Here is a 24,145-nt window from a genome sequence, read left to right as displayed (position 1 = left end):
AGAAGAAATTCTTGCCAGTTCTACTCATAAGGAGCAGAGATAAGATTTACAATTACAAATAATTTTCTTCTACCACACCACAGAATTCCAGCTAGTTTTGACATCCATCATCACACAGTCTCATGACCATCACTCACTTCTTCAAGATTTGATCTTTGCTGTGATAGTTCTCCTGGCTGATAACAGCGGCCATTTTGTCCAAAGCTGCGAAGCGTTCCTTCCTGGGCAGTACATCTGCCACAATGGCTTCCAGCTTCTTACTGGCAGCCTCCATCCTGTCCACGCTTTCTGGCCAGAAGTCCTGCTTCCCAATAACTTTTCTCATGTCTTCCAAGTAGGACTCACGCAGCGCTGCCTTCTTCAGGAACCTCTGCGCTAGCTGTTCCAGCCTTTCTAGCCTCAGCATCTCCTTTTGTAGTGCTTTTCCCCGGTTGTGCTCTGACTTTTCCAGGATGATCCAATGCTTTTCCACATCCTGCAGCATCTTCCCCTCTGGAGGCAAGTATGGCCGCTGGTTGTTGGCTCTCTGTTTGGTCCTTATGTTGAACAGGTGAGCTTCAATCATGCCCTTCTCTTGATATTTAGGAGGTTTCTCCACAGTGCGGAAGGTTTTGAAGTTGGCCATGAGCAGCCACATCTCCTGAAGAGAGTTGGGGAAATGATGGTCATCCAGTTCCATCACCTTCTGCTTAATCCATTTCAGGAGGTCAGAGACCATCTGCTCATACAGAAGCTTCAAGTCGTCTATCTCCTTCAGGAAGAACACAATCTGTGATGGGAATATAAAGTTACAAGCCACATAAGAAATAGAATGAAGCTAGGTGGGTGAACAGAAAGCAGTATCTTCAGCAGTTATCACATTTTTATACAGATCTGGTGGTAGCTGTCACATCTGAGGCCAGGTAAAATCCTAGAATAGCCTTCCATGAAAAAACAGATAAATAAATATTATTTAATTTCAGTTTCCATTCAAGCAAACATTAGTTTTGGACTAAACAGCATGTAAGTGGAGACTGTCAGCAATTCCTCTGTGGGGCTGAGTAGAAAGTGAGAATCCCAAAGTGAGGGTTCACACTTTTTGTTTCACAATGAAAAAGCCCAGATTTCCGCCTCCCCCATCTTGTTCCTAAACCCAAAACAATTCTGTCCTAATATGCAATTACTCCCTCTTAGCTTCACCACTTCAGGGTGTTAGAAGATCATCTGACAATATCTGGTTCTCCCACATGCACACAGCAGACTATGGTCAAACATCTCCTTCTAAATCTCCTCTGCTGGAGCTGTTTCCCTTTATATAAATTACTAGAAAATGTCTGCTGGCCCAACAGGGTTTGGTAAAGATGCTAAATCTGATTCAATACTAACTTTTCAAGTCCGGGACATTTATTTGTTTTGTCTGTGGTCTGATCTAACTTTATTTCAAGTTCAGGTAAATACTGAAGCAAACATCTAGAATGAAATCCAAAATTAAATAAAAAGCATTAGAGTGAAATTATCCTTTCTTTCCATTATACATTTTTTCCATCTTTGTATTTTTACTTCACATTATTTCTTTTTCCTCATCCTAACTTAGTAACCCTCCTGCAGATGTCCTTAGCAAGTTTAATGCTAAACAATGTTGTCTGCCTCTATCATTCCGCTGAGTTTGCCTGCTCCAGCCAGGCAGATTAGTGAGGGAGATGGCACTGAGAAAAGACCCAGTCCTTCCAAGTGGTAATCTGCTTTTACCTACCAGAAAGTGCACTTGGCAATGAGTAAGTGTCACAGTGTAAGAGGAGTAAAATAGCACCAACCTTCAGTGCAGGAAAAGCAGCCCATGACATCAGGGCTCCCTTCTGTATTTTCTGCCATCGTACCCAGTTCTTGCTGAAAGATCCTAGCAAATGCATGGTCACCTCACACAGGGGAGGGAAAGGAGATTTACCTCCCAGAGCTGTTTCTCTCTGCCAACCTGGTCACACACTTAGTCTGAACTCAAAGTCTTCCTTGACACATTCAGGCTTCCCTCCCAATCCTATTAGTAAATTCAGAGCTGCCTATTTGAGGGGACTAAGGACATGAAGAGATTAACATCTGTTTCCTTCTCCTTCTGAACCTTTGTGTGTATCAGAAATGCAGGAAGACAGAAATGTAATATTATAGACAGGCTAAAAATAGGGAAAGAGGCAAAGAGAGAAAAAGAAGCAGGTAAGTGGAGAGAGAGAAAAGAAAGAGTAAATATAAATGGAAAAAACAGTGGAGCACAAAAAGAACTGAAAAATGACAGAGTAAGAAAAATGTTTCTTCACATAATACAAAAGTTCCTTGCTCCTTATAGTTCCTCTAATACACGCTTGATGACTCAAGGACTATTTCAGGTTTATCAAAAGATAAATAATGTCTCCTGGCCAATATCCAGTGACTCATGTAGACCAATCAGATCCTACTGCCCACTCTCCTCACTAATGTCCAAACTTTGACTGAATTCCAAGTCCTGTTCTCATCTAATGCTTTTCTTTAGAGAACATCCTGTTCTAATACATAGAATCATAGAATATCTCGAAGTGGAAGGAAGCCATGAGGACCATTGAATTTAACTCCCTGCTCCTTGTAGGACTACTTAACACCAAATCATACGACAAAGAGAATTCTCCAGACACTCCTTGAACTCTAGCAAGTTTCATTCTGAGGGGAGCCATGTTACAGAATCATCTAATTCTTGTCCCAGGTCAATTTTTCAGATGACTAAACACTGTTTTTCACCTTGTGACCACCAGGGAAGCCGTAGGTTGGATTATTGTACCTCCTATTAAGAAATATATTCCCCCTCTCAATTGTACAGGCAGATTTCAGATTCCAGATGTTTACAGAGGACCCATCCTGAATGTGTAGGTTTTCTGCAGGCTATTTCTTTATACTTTTGACAAAAACAGAATAGATTGTTTTAGAGATACAAGAGAAATTATCTCTCAGGAAAGTGGTCTTCAGTAGAACAACCAAAAAATTCCTTCAATTTTCCATCAATAGGATGCAGGTAGTTTTAATATAGCTCAGTATTATATGTGAGGGGAAATGTACATGAAAATAAATAAAAAATTTAGCTTAGCTAAATTCAATAAAAATTTATTGAAAAAAATTAATAAAAATTTAGCCAATTAGCCAGCAGTCTCTCATTTTTAGTGTTTTTGATGGCGGCATTGATTTTTTTTGGTTTTGTTCAGTTTATTTGGTTTGGGGTTTGTTTGTTTGTTGTTTTGTTTTGGTTTTTGGTTTTCTTTTTCCATTCTGTACCTAAGGAGTTAGAAAGAAAGGATGAGGGCTTGGAAATAAAAATCCAAAGTACTGTCATAGAATAAGGGATCATCTTTCCTATTAAATAAGAAAATTGTTGACTAGGTCTGCTTTTGCTTAGCTGTGTAATCTTATCCCAAGATGTCTGAGATCTGTATGCCTCAAGCTGCCTTGGAGCCATATAAGTTCTTAAGTAGAAACTGTGAGGTCAAAAAAGGATTCATTTTTGGTGAGACAATTGCAACCCTTTTGGAGATTGGAGAGTCTACAGGCACTTCTCAAGATACAATATCTTTTAAAGAGCTGTGTCATTTGATTCAGTTCAAATGATCCTGAAGGTGAGCTTGCACAGAACTCCCCACATCTCCAACTTAAATTTATCTTTATGTTTTTAACAACTTTTAACTTATGAAGATAGCAATGCACTTACTTTAGTAAGCCGCTTCTGTATTGTCTGGCCTTGTTTCAGTCTGGAGAAGTAGTGGTAATAGAGTGACACATAAGTCATGATGGATCTCTCATCTGGATAGGGCACAGCCACATCCTCAGCATCGAGCAGTTTGCTGATTCCAAGCTCTTTCTCAGCAACATCAAAGGCATTGTTCAGGTTTTTAATGGGCTGGTCCTGCCTCAGTGAGCTATAGTGGATAAGATCAGGCCTGGGCAAAGAGAAGAACAAGACACAGACGGGGAAGAAAAATTTATGTTTTTTATAAGTTCTTTCCAATTATAAACCATAAGCTGTTTATTAGACTAAGGAATGTGACATTAACACTGAAATTACTTTGACCCTGAACTTCACTCAAGAGCATTGCCCCTTTCCTATACAACAGGAAGAAAATTGCCCTTTATGAAATTGAAGTACCACTCCCAGAAAACCTCTACCCTTCACTGATTTCTTCTCTTCACTGATGCATGAAAACCAAAGCCCACTTGAGGGGCAGTTCTGAAAAGGGAGGTGACGCCCATCTTGGGAAATTACAGAATCCCACTGTGGTATCCTGTATAAGAGTAGTAGAACAGTTAATGGACATAGAAATGTTCAGGGTTCTCTCATAGGAAGTTTCTCTCTCCTGCTTTGGGCTGTTTTCTTCACACTTCTTCAGAAGGACAGACAAGGGAGAAAGAATGAGATTGAGAAGTTGCTTGCTCTGTTACAATTGAACCAGATGCTTGTGAACCATAGTGAACAATGTGAACCACATGCTCACAAAGTTCATGTGATAAAACCAATTCCTAAAAGAGTAACTTTAGAAAAAGAGCATTGTTCAGATGTGTGATACTCCCTTGGAAATTCAATGTCATGCCCAACTAAAGGAACTACGAAGCAGGAGCTTTTGGTCCTCTCTTTCTTAGAGAGAGAAAGTATTTTTAAGAAAGAGTTTCAGTGAGAAAGGGTAGAGAGAGTTTGATAGTTTCTTGACAAAAACTTGTAATTCAGACTCTAGAACAACTTGTGCCAGAGCAACGAGCAACTCTGTCTGAACTGATCCTTCAGATCTTACCTGTGAGCATGTATGAGTGCGTTGAAGGCCAGCCCATCACTCCAACTTTTGGAGAAGTCCTTCACATTCACATTGGAATAGCTGGCAGTTTTATGTTGACACCAGAGTAGTAAGGCTTCATTGGCAAACAGATCATCAGCTCTGCCTCCAAATTCTTCCTGTTAAGAGAAACCAATGGGAATGATATATGGAAGTAGCATCAGTGAGTTTACACTTAAATTTGCATAGATCGCTTTGTATTAATTCTGTCCTATTTACAAATTCCCTCAAAGTCATCACTTGCAGACTGTATCTGACATAAAGGTAGAAAGATTTAAGATGAAAATAGAAGCTTTATACTAAAATAAAACCAATTTGAGTGAACTCAGAAATTATAAAGTGAAATGCAGTTGTTTAAAAGCTTTTTAGGGTTTGCAGAAATCAAGTGGAAAGCAAAGCCCAGTTTGTGAAGCAGGACTCAGAAACAAAATATTATGTATTCAGGTCAAATGTGAGAAATTGTTAACTTTGATTTCATGATAACATCATAGATTCTTATTTTTCAGGTACTTAGAGTACATGTTAAATAATTTTGAAAAGAATATGTTTCTTCAGAGAAGAAAAGTATGTAGCATACACCACAAATCTAGAGAGAACTGTTGACAGAGAAACACTTTCTGAAGTCAAAAGTCAATAAAAAAATCTATAGAAGAACATGAATATCCTATCTATCTCCACATTACTCTGTTCAATCTCTTTGCAAAACTATAAAGTGGATTCAATTGGTATTAGAAATTGCTGGATGAGTAACTGGGTAACATTATAAGACCTGTATGATCAAAGCAGTCAGGAAACATTATGAAAATGGTCCTTACTCTCCCGAAACTCTACAAAATCTCTGAAATGCTCTGATCAGACAAAAAGACAAAGATACAGCTTTACCTTATCAAGTCTGATAGATGAAATCTGAAATCTAAGTATGATGATCCAGATAAGTCCCAGGATTAAGGTTCTGTCACCATCTACGATATTCTCAGGACCAATCACTTTTACTTGTACCTGCTAATAAACAAATATCTGTTCAGCATAATAACACTCATGTCCAGCACTCAGTGTAACAAACTGTTATTGAAAAGGGTGTTCAGGTGTTTTCTTCAAGAATCAGGTTTTATGTCTCTTCATTGGTCCATAGACCTGCAAAGCTCCCATGTTCACATCCTAGGTGTCATGTGCACCAAGGATGAGTTTCAGCAAAAGCCTGGCAAAAGGATGGTGGTCCCAAAGATTTAAGGTTCCTATATGTGTTTGGAAAACTGGTGGTTAAGGAGAGGAAAGAAACAGAATTCAGTGCTCCTTTCTTCCAAAGAAGAGGGACATTAGCTGTTTATGAATGATGTTACCCAAATAACAAATTAAAATCTCATGAGGTGGTTTTTTTTCTTTTAATAAGACCCCTAGCCTGTCTTCAAAAATACCTTATTGTTTACTAGAGGGGGAAACTGTAATGAATATAATACTAAAATTACTTTGTAACATCCATAAACTGCTGTGATCTCTAATATCAATATTAACTTACCTTGGATTTCAGAAATGAGATGGCTTTGCTGTTGTTCTCTAGAAAATGCACTCTCATAGTTCCCCGGCTTGGTTTGGGCAAAACTTCTCCAGAGAGCAGCTCTAGGAGTTTTATGAGAGAGATGCCATCTTTCAAGTCTGTGTAAATATCTTCTAACTCAACCTTCACCTGTGAAGAGCAGTCAGACAGTACAGACTCAGGTTTAATGAACCCTCTATTTCTAATAATAAACAAATATTTCTTGCTGTTTCACTGAGTCTTCTGTATGACAGTGCGGATATGCAAGGAGCGGTGAATCTTAATTCAGAAAAAAATGAATTTATGAAAGTAGGCTGAAGTGAAAAAAAGCAGCAACAACCAAACAAAAACATAAACCTACAATTGAGCAAATAAAGAAAAAAAGCAGGAGATTTTGAAAAATAAAAACATCTGAGCATTTGCAAAATCTAACATTTTGGAAGCACTGACATTTTTCATTTCAGTTCAAATTAATATTTTCATTTTTTTATTCTGACCAATGTATTTCATTTAAAAATTGAGCTGATGATCCCATTCAATGACTTGATTTTTACTTCATAGTCTCAACAAAGTTTGTCACGTCCTGCTCAGACCTGTGTTATCACTTGGAGTCTCCATACTTTTTGCCAGAGTCTCACACCAAGATTTTTTCACAAAAATCTGTTTCATTGCTGTCAGAGGTGAGGTCACCCAGTGCTTAGGTGATACAACATGACATGGTGCGTACTCTGACCGAACAAGAACTTGCCTTGGGTGTTTCCTTTTGGCGTTATGCCATTTGCCATCTAGAAGGGACATTAAAATCATACCACACACCTAGCAATAATTTACTGTGATGTTGTAATTTTGGTAATTAATCATTATGTCTTCATGGGAAAAAAAAAGCTGAATTACTATATTTTTTTTTTTTATTCAGAGAAAAGTTACACGTTACAGGGAAAAAAGGACAGATAAGAGACACGTGCTTTTTAATTCCTGATCAAATGTTACTCAGTTTACGAGATCTTTTCTCCACGGAAAGAAGAAAACACTGGAAGTGTAAAAGCAACTCAGAGAGTCTTGAAGTCTGTACTGTGTGTGGAGCAAGAATTTACAACTTTATCTGATTGATCATCTCCACAAAAACCCTCCCTGCTTAATTGTCATCTTTGGGGATTTTTGCATATTAAACAAACTTAAAATTCTGCCTATGGTATATTACAATAAAAAAAGTTAAAACTTCTATATTCTGTGACACCTCTATAAATGAATAACAGTTCCATTTAAATCTGTAAAGAGGCAGACTTCATATATCTGCTTTATGCCTCACTCAGCAGTAGTTTTAACAGCTTTGTTGCATTGTTCTTCTCATAAAGATACCAACCACAGATTGCTTAACAAATTCAACCTAATAGCATTCTTGGTGCTAGACTTGAAGTAGTCAACAATATAACTCAGAACACTGCATTATCCTGTAGTATGATTCAATCACATTACAGTGTGTATTGGAAAGCTGAGACTACACTGCCAGGAAGAGCAGATAAGCTGTCAGTCTCTGCATGTCTCTTACCATATATGGTTTGGAAAGCTTTTATGATACACGAACAAGTACATTGCAGGAAGTTAAGACTGATATTTTAATCTTTGAACTTGAAGTCATTTTTAAAATGAGAAATTATTTGTCTATGGCTAAACAGAATTTCCTATACCATAGAAAGCTAACTTTCTGCAGGTGACAAAATTAAATTGTGTTTTGCATTTGTTTTCTCCTGTCATGAAAAATAAATTTTAGAGTTAATTTTGCTCTGCAGCTGCCATTCTACCAATCACAAATTTAAAACATTACACTGAAAAACTCCATCTAGTACTGAACCACCATAAAATAGTGATGAGTTAGAATAGACCAAAGAGGCCTGGTCCTGCTTGGTCTCCTCAAGGTCCATTTTCATTACTATCATCTACAGTCTGTAGAAAAGAAAATAGGGTTTGAATGATGTCATTCCCTACTGTGCCATGGCTACATCATTTGTGCTTGAAATGAGCTTATCTGCAGTAAGTCTGGAGACTTGGAATATGTTGGAGTTACCTTGCACACCCAAATAGCCTGCACACTTTTGGGAAGTCTGAGAGTTACTGAAAACAAACTGGTGTGTACTTGCATGGCAGTATGTCTGAAACTGGTAGAATTAAAGCTACTCTTCCAGAGCTATTAAGCAGCAACTCAAGATGAATTGATCAGGAAAAGCAGAAATTTTATTTTTTGGCCAGGAAATTAAGAACCAAGCATTGTTTGGGGAAACCCAAACATTTGCGGATACTTACAGGAAAAAGAAACAAATAAGGAGCTTCCTCTGAGAAGATCACCAGTATACAATGGACATCACACTATGATAGGCTTATACATTCTACAAAAATTAATCTTGATTTTAGAGAACACTGCTAACATGAACAATGGAGACAGATGTGAGATAAAAGATACAAGCTACAGGACTCCAGTTAGTCAAAGCCCTCCTTGCTTGCATATATATGTAGCACCAACATTCAAGAAAAAGTTAAAAATAACATAAAAAAGAATGCAGTGGGTGAAGTAAAATAAAATAAAAACAACCAAAAAAGTCCCCAGATTGAAGGAGTTACCTACATTATTCCTAGAGAAGACATTGTTAATCCAGTTGGTAAAGGTTTTCTTTTGCATGGACATACGCTGCTCCTGCAGCTTTTTGATATGATCTTTTTCATATTCAGTATCCATGGTCACCTAGGAAGTCAGAAACCTCAGTGGGGTGCTGAGTGATGAAGAGATCTGCCAGGCCACCTGTAAAAAACAGTCATATGCCCAGTGTATATAGGAAATCCAGCACCAACAGGCACAGGAGTGAATACCACACCCAGCAGAATACTTTATTTTCCTTCTGCTTGTACTTTGCACTTTATTGTCACTAACTTTATTCTTAACTTACTTGCTTTCACTCTTTTAAAATACATCTCTTGTTCAGGATGAAAATGTGACATGTATCTATGCAGGTTTACTTTCCTGCTCTCAGTCTCCACTCATGAGGGTGGAGTTCCCATGAAGACCACCATGATCTGTAAGCCATCAATAACTTTCTTGGGTGTGCTTGAAGCACATGACAGAGAACTGATCTTAGATCCCATCAGAAAGAGAAATCTGCAATCCAGTACTTGAAAGTGTATTATGTTCTCTGAGGACTGTTTGAGATTCTGCCGTTGGCTTTCAGTCTACAGTACTTCTAACAGAAGTCGAAGAGCTTCTTAGAAAGGGAATGGAACCAACTTGGTTTTTTCCTCTCGTGAGTTTTGGCATATGTATCACTGTAAGGATGGTGACACTGATTCATAATCACATCAACAAGGTCCTAGGCTGGATGTCAGGAAGTAGTATTCCTCTTCCCTAGGCTGTCACAGACTTGTCTCCCTCATCCATGCTGAATATTCAGAGAGATTTGAAACAAGGGTCTTCCCTTTAGAGTCTGTGATAAAATAAACTTGATTTCAGCTCACGTGAGCAACTCTTCTGAAGTCATTTGGCTTACATTGTAAATCTGCAATAGCAGTGACTTTGCTGTTAGGAATGCAAGATAATAACTTTAAAAAAAATAGTCAGTGTAAGATCCTCAGCTAGAGACACCTTTAGTGTCCAAACATCATCTGCTTGAAGTATTGTCATAAGTATTACCTGGATATCAGCCTGGCTCCAAGACTAAGAAACCTGTTGTAGTGGTGGGAGAGGAGAGAGGTGTCTACAGCTGTCAACCCACTGCAAAGAGATAAGGGATGAAAAATCAAAACCTCTTACAAACTGTGGCAGCATGGAGCAGGGTGACCTGCTTCCCATAATTCCATGTCTGTTTTGCAAAGGCCGAGTTCTGACCTATTCTGAGCTCTCTACCCTTTAAATCCATAAAGCATAAAATACTGGAAAAAAACCATTATGTGTCCTAGTATGAGAAGACTGCAATAGGGAACTAGCAACAGCAGCCACTGCAAATGTGAAATTGCTTGCCTGATAGTTTTCTGTGCTCTGACAAGGATAAAGAATTTTGCCATTTTACAATATGGAAAGGTATGGAAAATGCATAAGCAAACATTTGTTGCTGCATTTTTTATTATTGCTTTTTAGGGTAGATGTTTCTTAAACCTCAGTGCTTGACTTCTGCAAAACACAGACAGCATTGAAGCCTGATAATTCAGCAACAACACGGGGAAGGATCAGGACTGTAAATGAAAGCCTAATGAAAGGAATAAGTTAGCAAAATTTGAAATAGAATTATAGACATTTTCTTATCTGGTGTGCTTGTTCAGCACTGCCTGCTTTTTCCATTTTAATAACCCCTATAGTTAACCCACATAATTTGTGAATTTGCCAAATGGTTCTCAGAATATCTGCAGGCTTCTTTTCTTTATTTTTTAAAGTGTTTTTATCCAAGCAACACAGTCATGCTGAATAATAACAGTACTGGTTTCATTTAGGTGCAAAGGAAGCTTATTTGTTGAGCTACCACCTCACTTAACAGCTCACCTGTTTCATTAAATTAAATTAGAAATGTACCCTATATTGATAAACTATTATCATAAGACAGATTTGTAATAAGTTATCTGCATTTTCAGGATGTAAAATCAGTGCTAATTGCCAAAATTGGTTATAATGGTACACTACAGAAAAAAAAAGAAAAAAAAAAAGAGAGAGATCAAAGAATGTGAAAAAAAATCGAAAAAATTGCACTTACTCAGGCTTGGAGGAAGTCCTTCCTGACATTCAGCAGCTGGTCTTTCTAAAGAGTGACTTCTACTACATCCACTCCTACATTCACCTCACTGTTTTCATGAAAAGCAACCTTTGATTTCAGGAACAGAGACCAAGTATTTATGATCTACCTATGAACCTGTCATCTGATCTGAAGGAAATAACGTATCAGAACACAATGAATAAAGGTTGTCACAGGCGTTGTCCAATTCTTATGCTAAAAAAAAAAATAATATATGAACTGCACCAAAATTGCTATAAACCAGTGAAAAAATCATCCAGGTTCTGATGCTTTGGTAAAGAGCATCTTTCACAATTGCATTAAAGACTCTGCCTGATCCCCAAGTTGCTTTTCTAAAGGAACTCTTACCTGGAAAAGTGAACCTGACAATGGAGTCTGAAAATCGAAGTACAGCAGAGAGTAAAAAGATCAGAGTAATATCCAAGTGGCTAAATTTGGATACAGAAAATGAGAAGGTCAAACATCAGGAATTTGCTCAGCACTCAGCACAGCTTTGAGGAAACTTCTGTGCACAGACACCTGCTGCTGGCAGGGTAAACTGGAGTCAAGCCGGCAATGTCAGCTGATTCCAAAGTTTATTATTGATGGACTTTCATTAATAACAAAAGGGGAAGTAATTCTGGGGACTTATATAGATGGCAGTGAGTCCTTTCTGTCACTTACAAGGTCGCACAAGCATGGAACGTATTTACCTGGTATCATTGCCAGCAACCAGAGAGTTGCTGCTGGGAACCACTGCTAGAAAATAGGCAGACATCTGAAATCAGAAGCTTTAAGTAAAGATGTCCAGAGATGAGGTAAGGGAAAAGGAGTATTTTCCCTTCTAGCAAATGTAGTTTAGTCAGTATCCAAAAGAGACAGGAGGAAACACATAAGAAGAAATGAATAGCACCCCAAAACTCAGTACAGATAAAACTTGAGATCAGTAGAATCTGTGTCTTCATATGCACCCTGGAGAAATGTTATACATAGTGTCACATAAAACAACTAAAAATAAATTGAATACTTATGTTACAGCTATTTCTCAAAATATTCTCTTTGAAGTCTTGGGCTTATGTCCTGGACCAGCCATACTAATACAACTTAATATAATAGAGTGTATTGTATGACAGTGTATGGAATGCATCGTAATACAATGTAACAAACATAGTGTAATTCTTAACTATCATTAACTATGGGTAAGAGGACAGAAGAAAAGAGATACAAATTCAGCAGCTGTTTACATTTCTTCTGCAAGTTCATAGCCTGTTTGTAATTCCAATCTTTTTTTGTCTTGCTTTTTACAGAGTCACAAATTGGCCAGGTAGGAAGGGACCACAGTGGGTCATCTGGTCAAACCTCCCTGCCTAAGCACGGCCATCCCAGAGCACATGGCACAGGATTGTGTTCAGACGGTACTGAATATCTCCAGTGAGGGAGACTCCACAACCTCTCTGGGAAACCTGTTCCAGTGCTCACTCACCTGCACAGTAAAGAAGTTACTCTCATATTTAGGTGGAACTTTCTGTGCACCAGTTTCTGCCTCTTGCCTCTTTTTCCATTGCCTGGTACAACCAAGAAGAGCCTGACTCCATCCTCTTGCCACCCACCCTACAGCTATTTATACATATTAATGAGGTCCCCTCTCAAGGCTGCTTCTTCTCAAGGCTGAACAGGCCCAGCTCCCTCAGCCTTTTGCTGTTAAGAGACATGCTCCAGACCCTTGATGACTTAGTTACTCTCCACTGAACCTGCTCCAGGATCTACACGTCTCTCTTGCTCTGAGAAGCCCAGGTCTGGACACAATACTGCAAATGTGGCCTCACAAGGACTGAGTAGAGAGGCAGGACCACCTCCCTCAACCTGCTGGCAATGCTCTTTCTAATGCCTCTCAGCATTCCATTGGCCTTTTTGGCCACAAGGGCACTGCTGGCTCATGGACAGTTTTTTGTTGTCCGTTAGGACCCCCAGGTCCTTCTCTACACAGAATTGCTTACAGTCAGACCCCAGCCTGGTGCAGGGGATTATTCTTCCCCAGGTGCAGGACCCTGCATTTGCCCTTGTTGAATTTCAGATGGTTCTTTTCTGCCAATCTCTCCAACCTATCGAGGTGCCTCTGAAGGGTTGCACAGCACTCTGGGGTATCGGCCACTCCTTCCAGTTTTGTATTATCAGTGAACTTCCTGAGGAGACATTTGCCCCTTCATCAAAGTCACTGATGAACAAGTTAAACAACACTGGGCCCAGTATAGAACCTTGAGGGACACCATTAGTGACAGGCCTCCAACTAGACTATGTACCACTGACCACGACCATCTGGGATCTACCACTCTGCCAGTTTTCAATGCATCCCACTATCCACTCATCCAACCCACACTTCTTGAGGTTGCCTATGAGGATTTCATGCGTGACAATGTAGAAAGGCTTGCTCACGTCAAGGTAGACAGGATCCACTATTAACTTTTAGTTATATGTACATTCTTATAAAGGTAGGATTGTAGGTTGTTGGTTTAAATCTGGCACAGGTTGGCTAGGCTGTGTGTGTTGGGAAAATGTCCTCAGTCCTTTCATATAGAAGGCAGAGGACCAGTAGGTGAATTGCCCTGGATGCAGGCATTTCTCCCTATTTTAAGTTAATTATTACCTATATGATTAAATGTGCAAATCACTGTATGCTTTTTATGAAAAAAGACAATCAGAGATATGGTATAAAATTTCACTAACTCCTGAATATCCATCTGATGTTCAAAGTTAAATGGTGGACACTTATATGACAGTGATAAATAAAGCCATTTCATCAGTTATTTATATCCTAACAAAGTAAGAAGAATGGCAAAACAATATTTGTGTGCAGTTTCCCAGAGGGATCAGGAAAAAAATCACCCCTCTAGGCTAATTATGGACTCTCTCTTGCTGCCTTTGCAAAGAAGGGGAGCCTTGCCACTGACCTCAGGAAAAAGAGTTTAAAAAGCACCCTTCCCTTGCCTTGTTTTCAGCCCAAAGTGGTTTTCCTAGATGGCAGCAGTGTTCTCGTTTTTTAACAGGAAGGACCCTGATGCAGGATTCCTCTCTGCAAAGTAGCAGTCACAAAAGATTGCTGGGTTTTTTAACACCTTTTCTTATCTGCCCACAATCTTCTGCTGAAGAGGGAAACAGAGACTGTGGAGATTGAACAGACGTTGTGCACAAGCAGCCTGGTTTGCAGCCCCAAAATTCCTCTGCCCCCAATCCTTCCCCCACTGCTCCTCTGCTCCAGGCAACACCATGTAAATCAAAGAGGGACATGACACTTCTATCTATTTGAATATTTTTTTTAAAATATCATCACTGTCCTCCTCTCACCGCATGCATGTGAATTCCCAGCTGCTCTCCAAGATGGGAAGAAATGTTTAATTCCCCCGACATAAAGAGCATAAAAGTGACAGTTACAAGACTCATAGAGGGTTGCAGATGCTAGGTTTGCTGCTCCCGCTCTCATCCTTCCCACCCCTGACCTGACTGAGGGTTGATCACCATGAGCTTTCCAACGGCACCCCTGGCTCTGCTCTCCAGGCAGCAGCACTGGCTTCCCCCCGATCATTGCCCTTGCCCACCAGGATGAACGACTCTGCCAGAGAAGTTTATACAGTTGGGTGCAGATGCCTTCATGTGCCAAAGCATACCCATTAAAGGCCATTTGCAGCTGACTGTCCTGTAACTTAATGCGTCCTTCATGAGCAAAGTTAGCTCTGGTTTAAAAGCCATGCTCTTGCTGAGGGCTGTGTTTATTCACATTGCTCAGGTGAGAGGTTTGGCACAGCCCATCACCCTCTGTTACATATGCTTCACATACACACTGTTCTGAAGGTAGGCGAAAATCCTGTCTGATCCCTGCTAAGGAGAAGGTTCCCCAAATCTCAAAGAAAATAAGCATGTTAAGTGCATACATGTGCATGACAGCTCAGCCCTCTATCCCCTACTATGTCTCCAGCCATGTTGCTTCCACATGTAAGAGCCTCAAAACAACAAACATCTGAACATTGACTCTGTGGGGTAGAACAGCAGCCTCCTCTCAGAGCTACTGTTTTGTAGCCCACAGTGTGCCAAATACAGAAAATAGCCTGCTGCCTGGAGTCAGCACCCTGGGTCCCACAGGTAGCCGCCCCCGCCCTCTGCCACCCTCCTCAGATCTTCAAACAGCTGATGTTGAGTCTTATCAAGGTAGGGAGGACACAGGTGAGAAGAACCGTGATCCCAGAATATTTCATAACCACATCTTGAATTACACCCGATCTTCAACCTCATCGTGGCACAAGGGAACTATACCTTGGATATTGAGAACATCAGAGAGGAGAAGACAGTAATTATTGCAAGAAGCTGTTAACTCATTTGGCATACCATGGCTGAAGAAAAGTTAGGGAGTTAGTCAAAAGCAGCTGGCAACCTCCAGCTCAGTATGCAGAGATTCCCTGCTTTTACAGGCCTCTCAACTGAACCTTGTCCCAAAATAGCCAAATACTTCTCTCAGCTTTTTTCCTCAAAGGACTTGATCTCACCACCCCCAGGCACCCCCTTCCCCTGCCCACTACATACCTGCCTTGTCAGCACTGCTGTCACCAGTTGCCCTGGGGTGCCACTCACCCACAGGTGGGGGGGAGTCCACGGTGGTTGGAGACCCAACTTCTCTTAAAGCTGAGCTCTGCCTGTGAGGATCTAAACCAGCATCCTGGAGTGCTGGGTTGCTATAAACCTCAGCCTCCCCATGCTCTAGTCTAAACTAGAAGTTGCTTCTCTGTTTGAATAGTTGGCTAGCAGCAACATGACATCAACAGGGAGCAGAATTCAAGCAGAACAGTCGAATTACATCATCCAAACGAACTGGAGCCCCTTGCTGCATTTGAAAAAGAGGACAGCTTAAAGCAAAATCAGATGGATTTATTTTTCCTGGCATGAAGAAGTTCAGACATCTTTTTGAAATAGAACATATACATTTGCTTGTTTAGTCATGAGTTAAAGACATTTTCTCCTTGGAGCTATTTATATTATCTTGAAATTTCACTTCTGTTTCTGAACCTCAAATAGTTAACATAAGAGCTTCAAAGGCTTTGTGGAATGAACACATGAGACAAAGGACTTTAGGTCTATTTCATACAAACATAGATAAAAGGTTTCAAGTGACACAATAGCCTTAATATTTTGAACATCAAACTGAAAATGGGTATCAGAAATTGCTGTTGGCAATGCCAGATCTAACCAGTTTATTTTTATCGTATGATTCAGATGTTTCCATTTCTTTTTCATCTCTACTAAGGAAGACAATTGCATAAGGGTGAAAAGTCTCCCTCACAATTGTATTCTAGGGGGTTGTTTGCATATCGTAGTCATAAAGCAATGAGCTCTATTTGTCAAAGAAACAAAACTGTGAGATTCACATAAGGATTGGCTCCCTGTACCCTTAGTGCCAGAGCACTGCACCCTACCCAGAGAGACTCTGCTCTGCACACCATGGTGTGCTCTCAGGTTTTGGTTCCCCACTGCCCTGAGCAGCAGACTACTGATTGCAATCACAGCTCTCTCACAGCCCAGTCATCCCAGTTTCTTTGTGAAGGTGTCCCAGTCCCGTGGAATGACTGAAGGTAGTCAGCAAAAGCATTGTATAAACAGTTAACATAAAAGGTGCCAATTTTAGCAGATGAGAGATAAGACAGTGTAGTGCAAAATGAAGAAAACTTGCAATTACTCTCCACTGTAGGCTAAAATAGCCAAGCCCTGAACTTATTTGGTATAGTTACACTGTTTATTAATTTATTCCTTTCAGACTAGACACAAAATTAAAGCATTTTGAGAAAAAACCACAAAATTATCTGAAAAGGAAATTACTAAAAATGAGCAGCATGTCTCAGCAGTTCCTCATTTAAAACATTTAAGAAATGGTAATCCTAGAAATCTTTCGGTATATCTGAAACACAGCATCCAGTGAGAGATACATAGCATTCATGAGTACTTTCACTACAGTGAAACTGTCAGAGCCCCAAACTGAAGTGGAATATGGGTTGCTGAGCTAGCAACACCTTGGAAAGAACATGAACAAGCTCCAGCTGAGAGAGAAGAATAGGTGGGAGAACAAGTCAGACCTGGCATTAGTGAGTTTTATTGGACCAGAAAGTAACTTAGTCCACAGCCTATCACCATGTACAAATCTGTGTTAGCATGAAGTCCGGCAGAAAATGGGAGAAGAATCTCCCTCAGTACCATAGTCTCCATCCATATTTTTCCCTCAGAGGTCAGAAAAGCTGCATAGATACAACACTTCTGAACACTATTTGTGAAAAACCACCTCTTCCTCCTGACTGTGTTTTGATCACAACAGGTGTTTGCTGGGTTTGAGTATTTATTTCCAGCTTATTGCTGTGAGTCCTGAGCGAAGGAAGGAACCTTCAGCAGATGCATTTGTTCATCTAAGCAAGGCAAGGCAGGAGAGCCCAAGGGCCCAGCTTTCAAAATGCCCTGTGCCATATGGCAGAGCCTTGGATCAGAGAAACCCAGGGCAGTCTGCTCCAAAGCTTGTACCAGTACACCACCCATGGAAGCAAATAAAGTCTGAAGAAACTAAATGGCACAGTAGTACTCTTATTTTTCAAGCTTAATACCCCCACTGAAGTCACAACAAAAATGTTTCGGAGTTTAAGAGTGCCAAATATTGGAAGCAACAATTACTACAGAACTTACACACTGGTAGCATGGGCATGTCTACTTTTCCTGTTGTCTAAATATAAACCTATGGATTAGAGAACAGTTATGAAGTGTGCTGTCAATTTTTCAAAGTCTGAAGTATCTTGTATGTGGAGTATGTAAAACAATGCTCTATTAAAAAACCAAAAACAACCCCCCATCTCCAAAACCCACTAAAACCTCATCTTCTTCAGATTATTTCTGACTTACGTAAGGAGTAGTTCAAACAAGTCATTGTGATTCAACAGCTATGTAGTTTTCCAGGAACCCACAACATGCTGTTTGCATCTGAAACACTTGCTTTCATGTGACATATGGCATGACCACCAGGAGCCTAACAGCCTAGCTTGCCAACCCTGCTACATATGAACTCTGCAGCAAAATTTGAAATTTGAAACTCTGAAATTTGACAGTAGTAGGAGAAATAGTTAAACTGGAGCATCCTGATGGCACAGGTTTATCCTTGGAGATGACTTAAGTAAACTGTGTGCACATGGGAGAAGGAGAGGGGCGGGAAGAATTAATGTAAGCACATTACAGTGAATGTTCTATTGATATAACTGGTTATTCTTAAGTAGTAGGTAGCATGGTGTGGAAGATGTCCTTGGATTTTTCAGGACAAATAGCTACTATGCCTATAAGCCTTAAGTAGCAGGATTACAAAACTCAAGTGCCTGAAAGATTATTTCCAGAAAGAAACATAAAAAAAGAAAATATCCAGTAGTTCAATATTAGTTTATTAAAGCAGCAATTTTTATCATCACTTTCTAAAAATGATTACAAAGCATATTAAAATATATTACAGTATCTGCAAGGAATTTATTGTGTAATAAAAGTGCAATAATAATGAACTTACAACTTTGTTTGCCTAGCTGGACAAACTGAAGCACACTGCACAGATCAAGCCTTTCCTCAAAAATTGCAGTGCCTTTGAAGTGAAAGCAGTATTCAACAAAAATATTAGAAAAGGTGAGCATACGAAATAGAAAATGAAGTTCATGTTCATTCTCTCAGTGCTAAGTTACACATACCCATCAAACCATACACTTCAAACTCTGCTTGAGATCCAACAAATAAAGAGCCACCAAAATGAGTGCACATTGTGAAGGGAAGGAAGTGACAAAAAGAAGAGGGTGAATTTCAAGTGCTGGTGATGAACAATACTGAAAGCCAGGGACCAAATTCCTGTTGCTTTGAGATCAGGTTCCACACAAATCCACACCATCCCCAACTAACAACTGGGACCTCATCTTGATTTAGAAATCTTTGTAAACTCACCAATTTCAAGCTGTCACAGCTTTAGAAGTCTCTTGGTATCCTATATTGTGCTTATGAGCAGTAGCCTCACATTTTCTGTGTCAATCTACAACAAAAAATCCTAATTTTTCTGGGAACAGAACTACTGAAACTACTGAACATTGAAAATTATAACTGTGTTGTGGAATAATCGAAAGAAGAGGTAAAAGCAGCAGTTTCTACTTTGGTTTATGGCAGTAGACTACATCAGTGGGCAATGATTTCACAGGATGAACTACTGACAGTTCTGAATGATATCGCAGAAAATAAAAATCCTAAGCATAGAATGGCCAACAAATCCAACAGCCTCATCTCTCTTCAGCAAATATTAGTAACAAACTAAACACCAAAGATTACCTAGTACTTTTGTTACCAGTAACTACTTAGAGCATAATGCCACGAGAGAAGGCAATCCTGCTCACTTCTTGTGCTTCTAACACAGATTCACTAACTCCACAGACCATTATCCAAACAGCTGTGTGTGGCTGGTTTAGCTAACTGAATGGGTCTTCAGAATCCAATAAACCAGACAGCCAGTGAGGCAAATGGGGTAGGCCCATGGATTTGCGAGGAGGTAGTTGGAAAACAGATCCCTTCCCCTGAGCAACAGCAACCTATTATATGAGTTTAGTTGTGCAAGAAACTGCTGTTTAAAGTTCACATGAAATGTACTTTATTCCTATCAACTAAGTACAATGCTAGTTCACTACATCATATACCTATAAATACATTCATGTAGCTCTGCATGATGACTGTGAAATACTTCTATTCCTCCAGACAGCCAGAGAAAATCCACCTCTACTCCTATACATTCTTCATACATTCCCCTTCCAAATTCTACAGGGAAACAAAGCAAAATATTACAACCTCATCTAGGTAAAATATTTGAACTTATCAAAATGATGTATTTCGCTTTGTCTGCCTCAAGACCAAGTTAGCATACTGTCACGGAGACTGAGGAAAAGGCTGTGTTCTCCATTTTACTACCAATAAAACTAGAAAAATAAACCCACTGAAACTACCCTGCTCTTCTCACTGAAGGAGAATATTTCTACTGGCACAGGATCACATTGCTCCAGTGTGTTTGGAGAATCACCCCTGGAATCTATATATGGTGGGAGCTCAAACATGGGTTCATCCCTGTAACCCTGTGCTGCTGCAAACCAAGGTAAGGCAATTGCAAGATCAGCAACTTCACAAATCCTCACAGCTTTGCCTGCACTACAGTACTCACACACACGAGCTTGCATTCTTTCTCCTGGTGGTCAAAAGTACTAAGCTGATGAACAGTGTATACACTTGTTACCGACTGCAGACATACCCATAAACATGCATACATTACTACTTCCACTTTCTTTTTCTTAACACCTGCAATATCTATAGACTACTTTTTGTTCAGTCAAAAATAAATTACATAGAAAACAGTTACTCTGCAGATGTACAGTCCAACTCAGGGTCATGTTTTACAGCTCTGCTAAAGCGCACAGAGAGGCACTAAGGTTAATTTGGCTCCTAATCTAGATCTAACAGAAATAAAGTTGGTCTGCTTGAATGATAGGAAAACCACCAAATAATTTAAAAAAAAATCAAGTCCTCAAAAACAATTTAACTATGTCAAGACATCCTTGACACAGGCCCAGAAGCCTGGCAAGGTAAAGGTGTTCTTCTGCCATTACTTAAAATAGCTTCATTGTTTTCCCATGGTAGAGCCCTGGCAAAATTCATTTCACATCAGAACAAAACAGATGCAGAAGGATAAGAGGTCCAGAAATATCTAAAGTAATAAACCTGACTGACAACCTACAAATGTACGATTTGAAAAAAGAAGCTGAGGCTTCTATTAGGTCATCTACAAATCAGAACACAGAAGCGTGACTAAAACCTTAACTGGGAGACAATATCCAAACTACTTCCCTCCCCTACTGCAAGTATGCTTTTTGCATTGCTCTGTCTCAGAAGGCACTATTGCTGCCACTTCCTACTGAGACTCAATGAAAAGTACAGTACCTTTGATGTATAAGGTATTTCATACTTCAAATGGAATACAAGTCAATTCCTTCTCACAGAGCAGAACTGACTGCCAAGTTTGATTTTCAAAAAGAACTGGCCCTCCCTGAAAGACTCAAGTTCACAAGGCCACAAATTTGCATTCTTTTAAGGTACTGATAAAAATCAGCTTTAAGCAAATGATATGTTCAACTTTGATTGTGTTGTTGGAAAATTAATGTTTATTAAGCATCTCTTCCATTCATGGATTGTTTTGAATAAAAGAATAATATCTGGAGGGATCAGTTTATCATTTATTACAGTCAGTGTAATGACTCCTGTTAGCCTCCCCATCCTTCAAATATGCCAGCATAGGAATCAGATCTCTTTTTTGTGGTTGTCAGCTACATGTTGGCAAAAGAAATCGTTAAAAACTTTTCTTAAATATATCATATATTAAAAAATACAGACACAACTGTATAATTACCTGTAAATAGAAATTAAATACAACTGAAAATTTTAGAGATAATTTGATGTGCTTTGGAGGGACTGACCTTAAGCAATGCACCTTTTCTGAACTGGAAGTGAGACTTGATTTCAATGCATACATGTTTGGTTTTTTTAGCTTATAAAAAAACATCCTGCTTTCACTTTGAACCATTCAGGAATTTATTGTCTGCAGAGCAGCTAAACTGAAACCTCAAAGAAAATTCTAAATCCAAGGAACAAATGAGGTTCAGTTCTTATACTGATAATACTGAATACAGCGCTGTGTAAAACTGAAGAAGCTGTTCTTCAGACAAAAAGACACAGTGACAGATTGAAAGAATGATTTTAGTATTTTGCAGTTCTAGCTAGAATCAGTAAAGTTTTAAAACAAGTCTGCTCATATTCTTAGCACTTACAAGACTCTCCTCATCACTCTTCTTTCTCTAGCCCCTATTAAATAATAAAAAGAACAAAAATAAAATTTCCTTTTACGTCAGCCTTTCCTTAGACCATAATGATGCTGACACCCAACTGATGCCTAAAGCACATTTTTAGCATATAAACATTCTTTGCATAGGAAGGTGAATTTACATTTTGAGCTTCCTTGCACTATTTAGAATAGTTTGGAGAAACTTACGGCTGATAAGTATTTAGGACTGGTGAAGGTCAGCAATTTTTATACATGGTCTTTTCTGCTTTATGGACGTAAAAGCAGCAAGACACAGACACAAGACTACAAAAACATTTTCACTGTATGATAGAGCTATAGAAGGCACTTGTGATATGCATGTCTGAGTGAAGATAAGCAGGGACAGGCTACACGGATGTTTCCCTGCTACCATGCTTCTAATTTCAGTAACTTGAGTGAAATGTGCTGTTAAAAGATCTAAGCCTAATTTCAAATTTCGGTGGTTTTCACACGTTTGCTGAGAGATTTTCAAAACCCTCTTTCTTCTCCTTGTGTTGCTCATTCTGCTGTCTGGAAAGGTTTCCTGTGAGACGGTGGCACCAGGTGAGAAGGTAGCGTGCCAGGCAATTCATACCCATCCAGTTTAATCTTGATGAGATGTTTTGCTAATGCAAACTCTTCATCATCCAACATCCCATCGCCATCACAGTCTGCAAGTTTCCAGATCTTCCCCAAGACACTATTGGGTAGTTTGGAAGTCACCATCTCCTTCTTCGCACTAATCCCAGATATTTTGCCATTGATTGGTGACAGAGTGTAGAAAATCTCATCGTAAGCAGGTTTATCTTTGGCAACAACCCATTCGTCTTCATCAGCTCCTTCCTTAGCACCTTCTCCATATCCGTGGCCAAAAGGTCCTGCCATGGTGCCATCAAATGCTCCACCATGAACCATCTCTGTGGGCATATTGCTCTCCTCCTGTCTGATCAGGTTCATCAGAGAGGCAATTTTGTTGGCCAGCATGTTATCTACAGCTTCAATTAGCTTTGGTTTCAAAGAATGAAATTTAGTAAAGTCACAGTTCTCCAACAGCTCCTGTGAATGACAGATTTCAGTGACAGCAGTTAGAAACATTTCCAATACATTGAGAAGTTTAAAGAATGGGCTTTCAATTAAAATAATCTGTTATCTTTTGAAGTGTTTCCATAACTGAAACTACTCTTGAAGGAGAAACAAAACTGACCCATATTTACCATACATCCAATAGACTAATCAAACACACTAAGACAATTTTGCAACAGTGTGTTTGTCTACTAAATTACGTTTACAATACAATTATTCAAAATGACAATGCATAAAACCACAGCAGTTGATGAATGCAACCCAGGAACTTTCCATTTGGTGATTTCATTCCAAACATCAAAGAAAACACGCAAGTAAATCCTGTTAGCACTTAAGCAAGGGCTTAAAGTTAAAAATTAAAACAAAAGTTTGCAGGATTGATCTGATTTTATAGATTAAACTTCTTGTTTGTAGTTAGGTCAGGAAGAAGTATCCTTTACCAATACAGAAAAACTGAGTTGGGCTAACAGCACCACTGTTTTTACAGTAGTGCTGCCAGAACTCATGAAGTCATATGGTCGCTGCAAAGTTTGCAGAGTTTTCATCTTTTCTGTAAACTACTAAATGCAGTGAGATGTTCAACTAGGTGATATGTACTATTCCAGCACAAGCCCAAGCATGTTTTACACTAGAGTGTTGGGAAATTAAAAATGTTTTAGGTAATTATTAAAGTCTTTCTACATGCAAAATTCCTGCCAGGAAGAGAAAGTTACAGTGGAAACTGTTAGAAAAGACCCAAACACCACCACCACCAGCCCACAGCCTTGCTTAAAACGGTGTTACATTGCTTTAACAAATCGCATCTATCATCTCTGGGAGCTGCTCCCACACATACCAAAATGATAATGACACGAATTCAACAAACCTGAAGCACAGGCTGATAACTGCCAATCAACAATTATCACTAACAATTATCAACTTAAAAGTTCAGGTGACTTATACAACCACCTGATTTATACTGATCAGTATAAATTTATGTTGTGCAATAAATCTTAGGAAGCAAAGGTCAAACTTCCCGGCTGTTTTGGCACAGTTTTGT

The 24,145-nt window shown here is 39.3% G+C and overlaps 2 protein-coding genes across 2 annotated transcripts in view; both read right to left on the bottom strand.

Annotated features, from left to right (window-relative positions):
• Nucleotides 1-9,079, bottom strand: part of SPTBN5 (spectrin beta, non-erythrocytic 5) — a 90,315-nt gene extending 81,236 nt beyond the window's left edge. Inside the window, exons 1-6 of the mRNA XM_027881732.1 lie at nucleotides 8,969-9,079; nucleotides 6,331-6,498; nucleotides 5,697-5,813; nucleotides 4,776-4,933; nucleotides 3,701-3,929; nucleotides 138-769 (exon numbers count right to left, since the gene is read on the bottom strand). Coding sequence (XP_027737533.1) covers nucleotides 138-769; nucleotides 3,701-3,929; nucleotides 4,776-4,933; nucleotides 5,697-5,813; nucleotides 6,331-6,498; nucleotides 8,969-9,079 — 1,415 coding nt within the window. The remainder of the gene's footprint in view (nucleotides 1-137; nucleotides 770-3,700; nucleotides 3,930-4,775; nucleotides 4,934-5,696; nucleotides 5,814-6,330; nucleotides 6,499-8,968) is intronic.
• A 9,441-nt stretch (nucleotides 9,080-18,520) lies between these two features.
• EHD4 (EH domain containing 4) overlaps nucleotides 18,521-24,145 on the bottom strand; it is a 31,012-nt gene continuing 25,387 nt past the window's right edge. The window contains exon 6 of the mRNA XM_027881698.1: nucleotides 18,521-23,079. Coding sequence (XP_027737499.1) covers nucleotides 22,543-23,079 — 537 coding nt within the window. The 3' untranslated portion in view covers nucleotides 18,521-22,542. The remainder of the gene's footprint in view (nucleotides 23,080-24,145) is intronic.

Source organism: Empidonax traillii, unplaced genomic scaffold (genome assembly GCF_003031625.1).
Source record: "Empidonax traillii isolate 1590-97213 ecotype Southwest subspecies unplaced genomic scaffold, ASM303162v1 scaffold93:size1158651, whole genome shotgun sequence".
NCBI classification, from domain to species: domain Eukaryota; kingdom Metazoa; phylum Chordata; class Aves; order Passeriformes; family Tyrannidae; genus Empidonax; species Empidonax traillii.
Note: the sequence above shows the minus strand (reverse complement) of the source record. Positions and strands in the feature narration are given on the sequence as shown.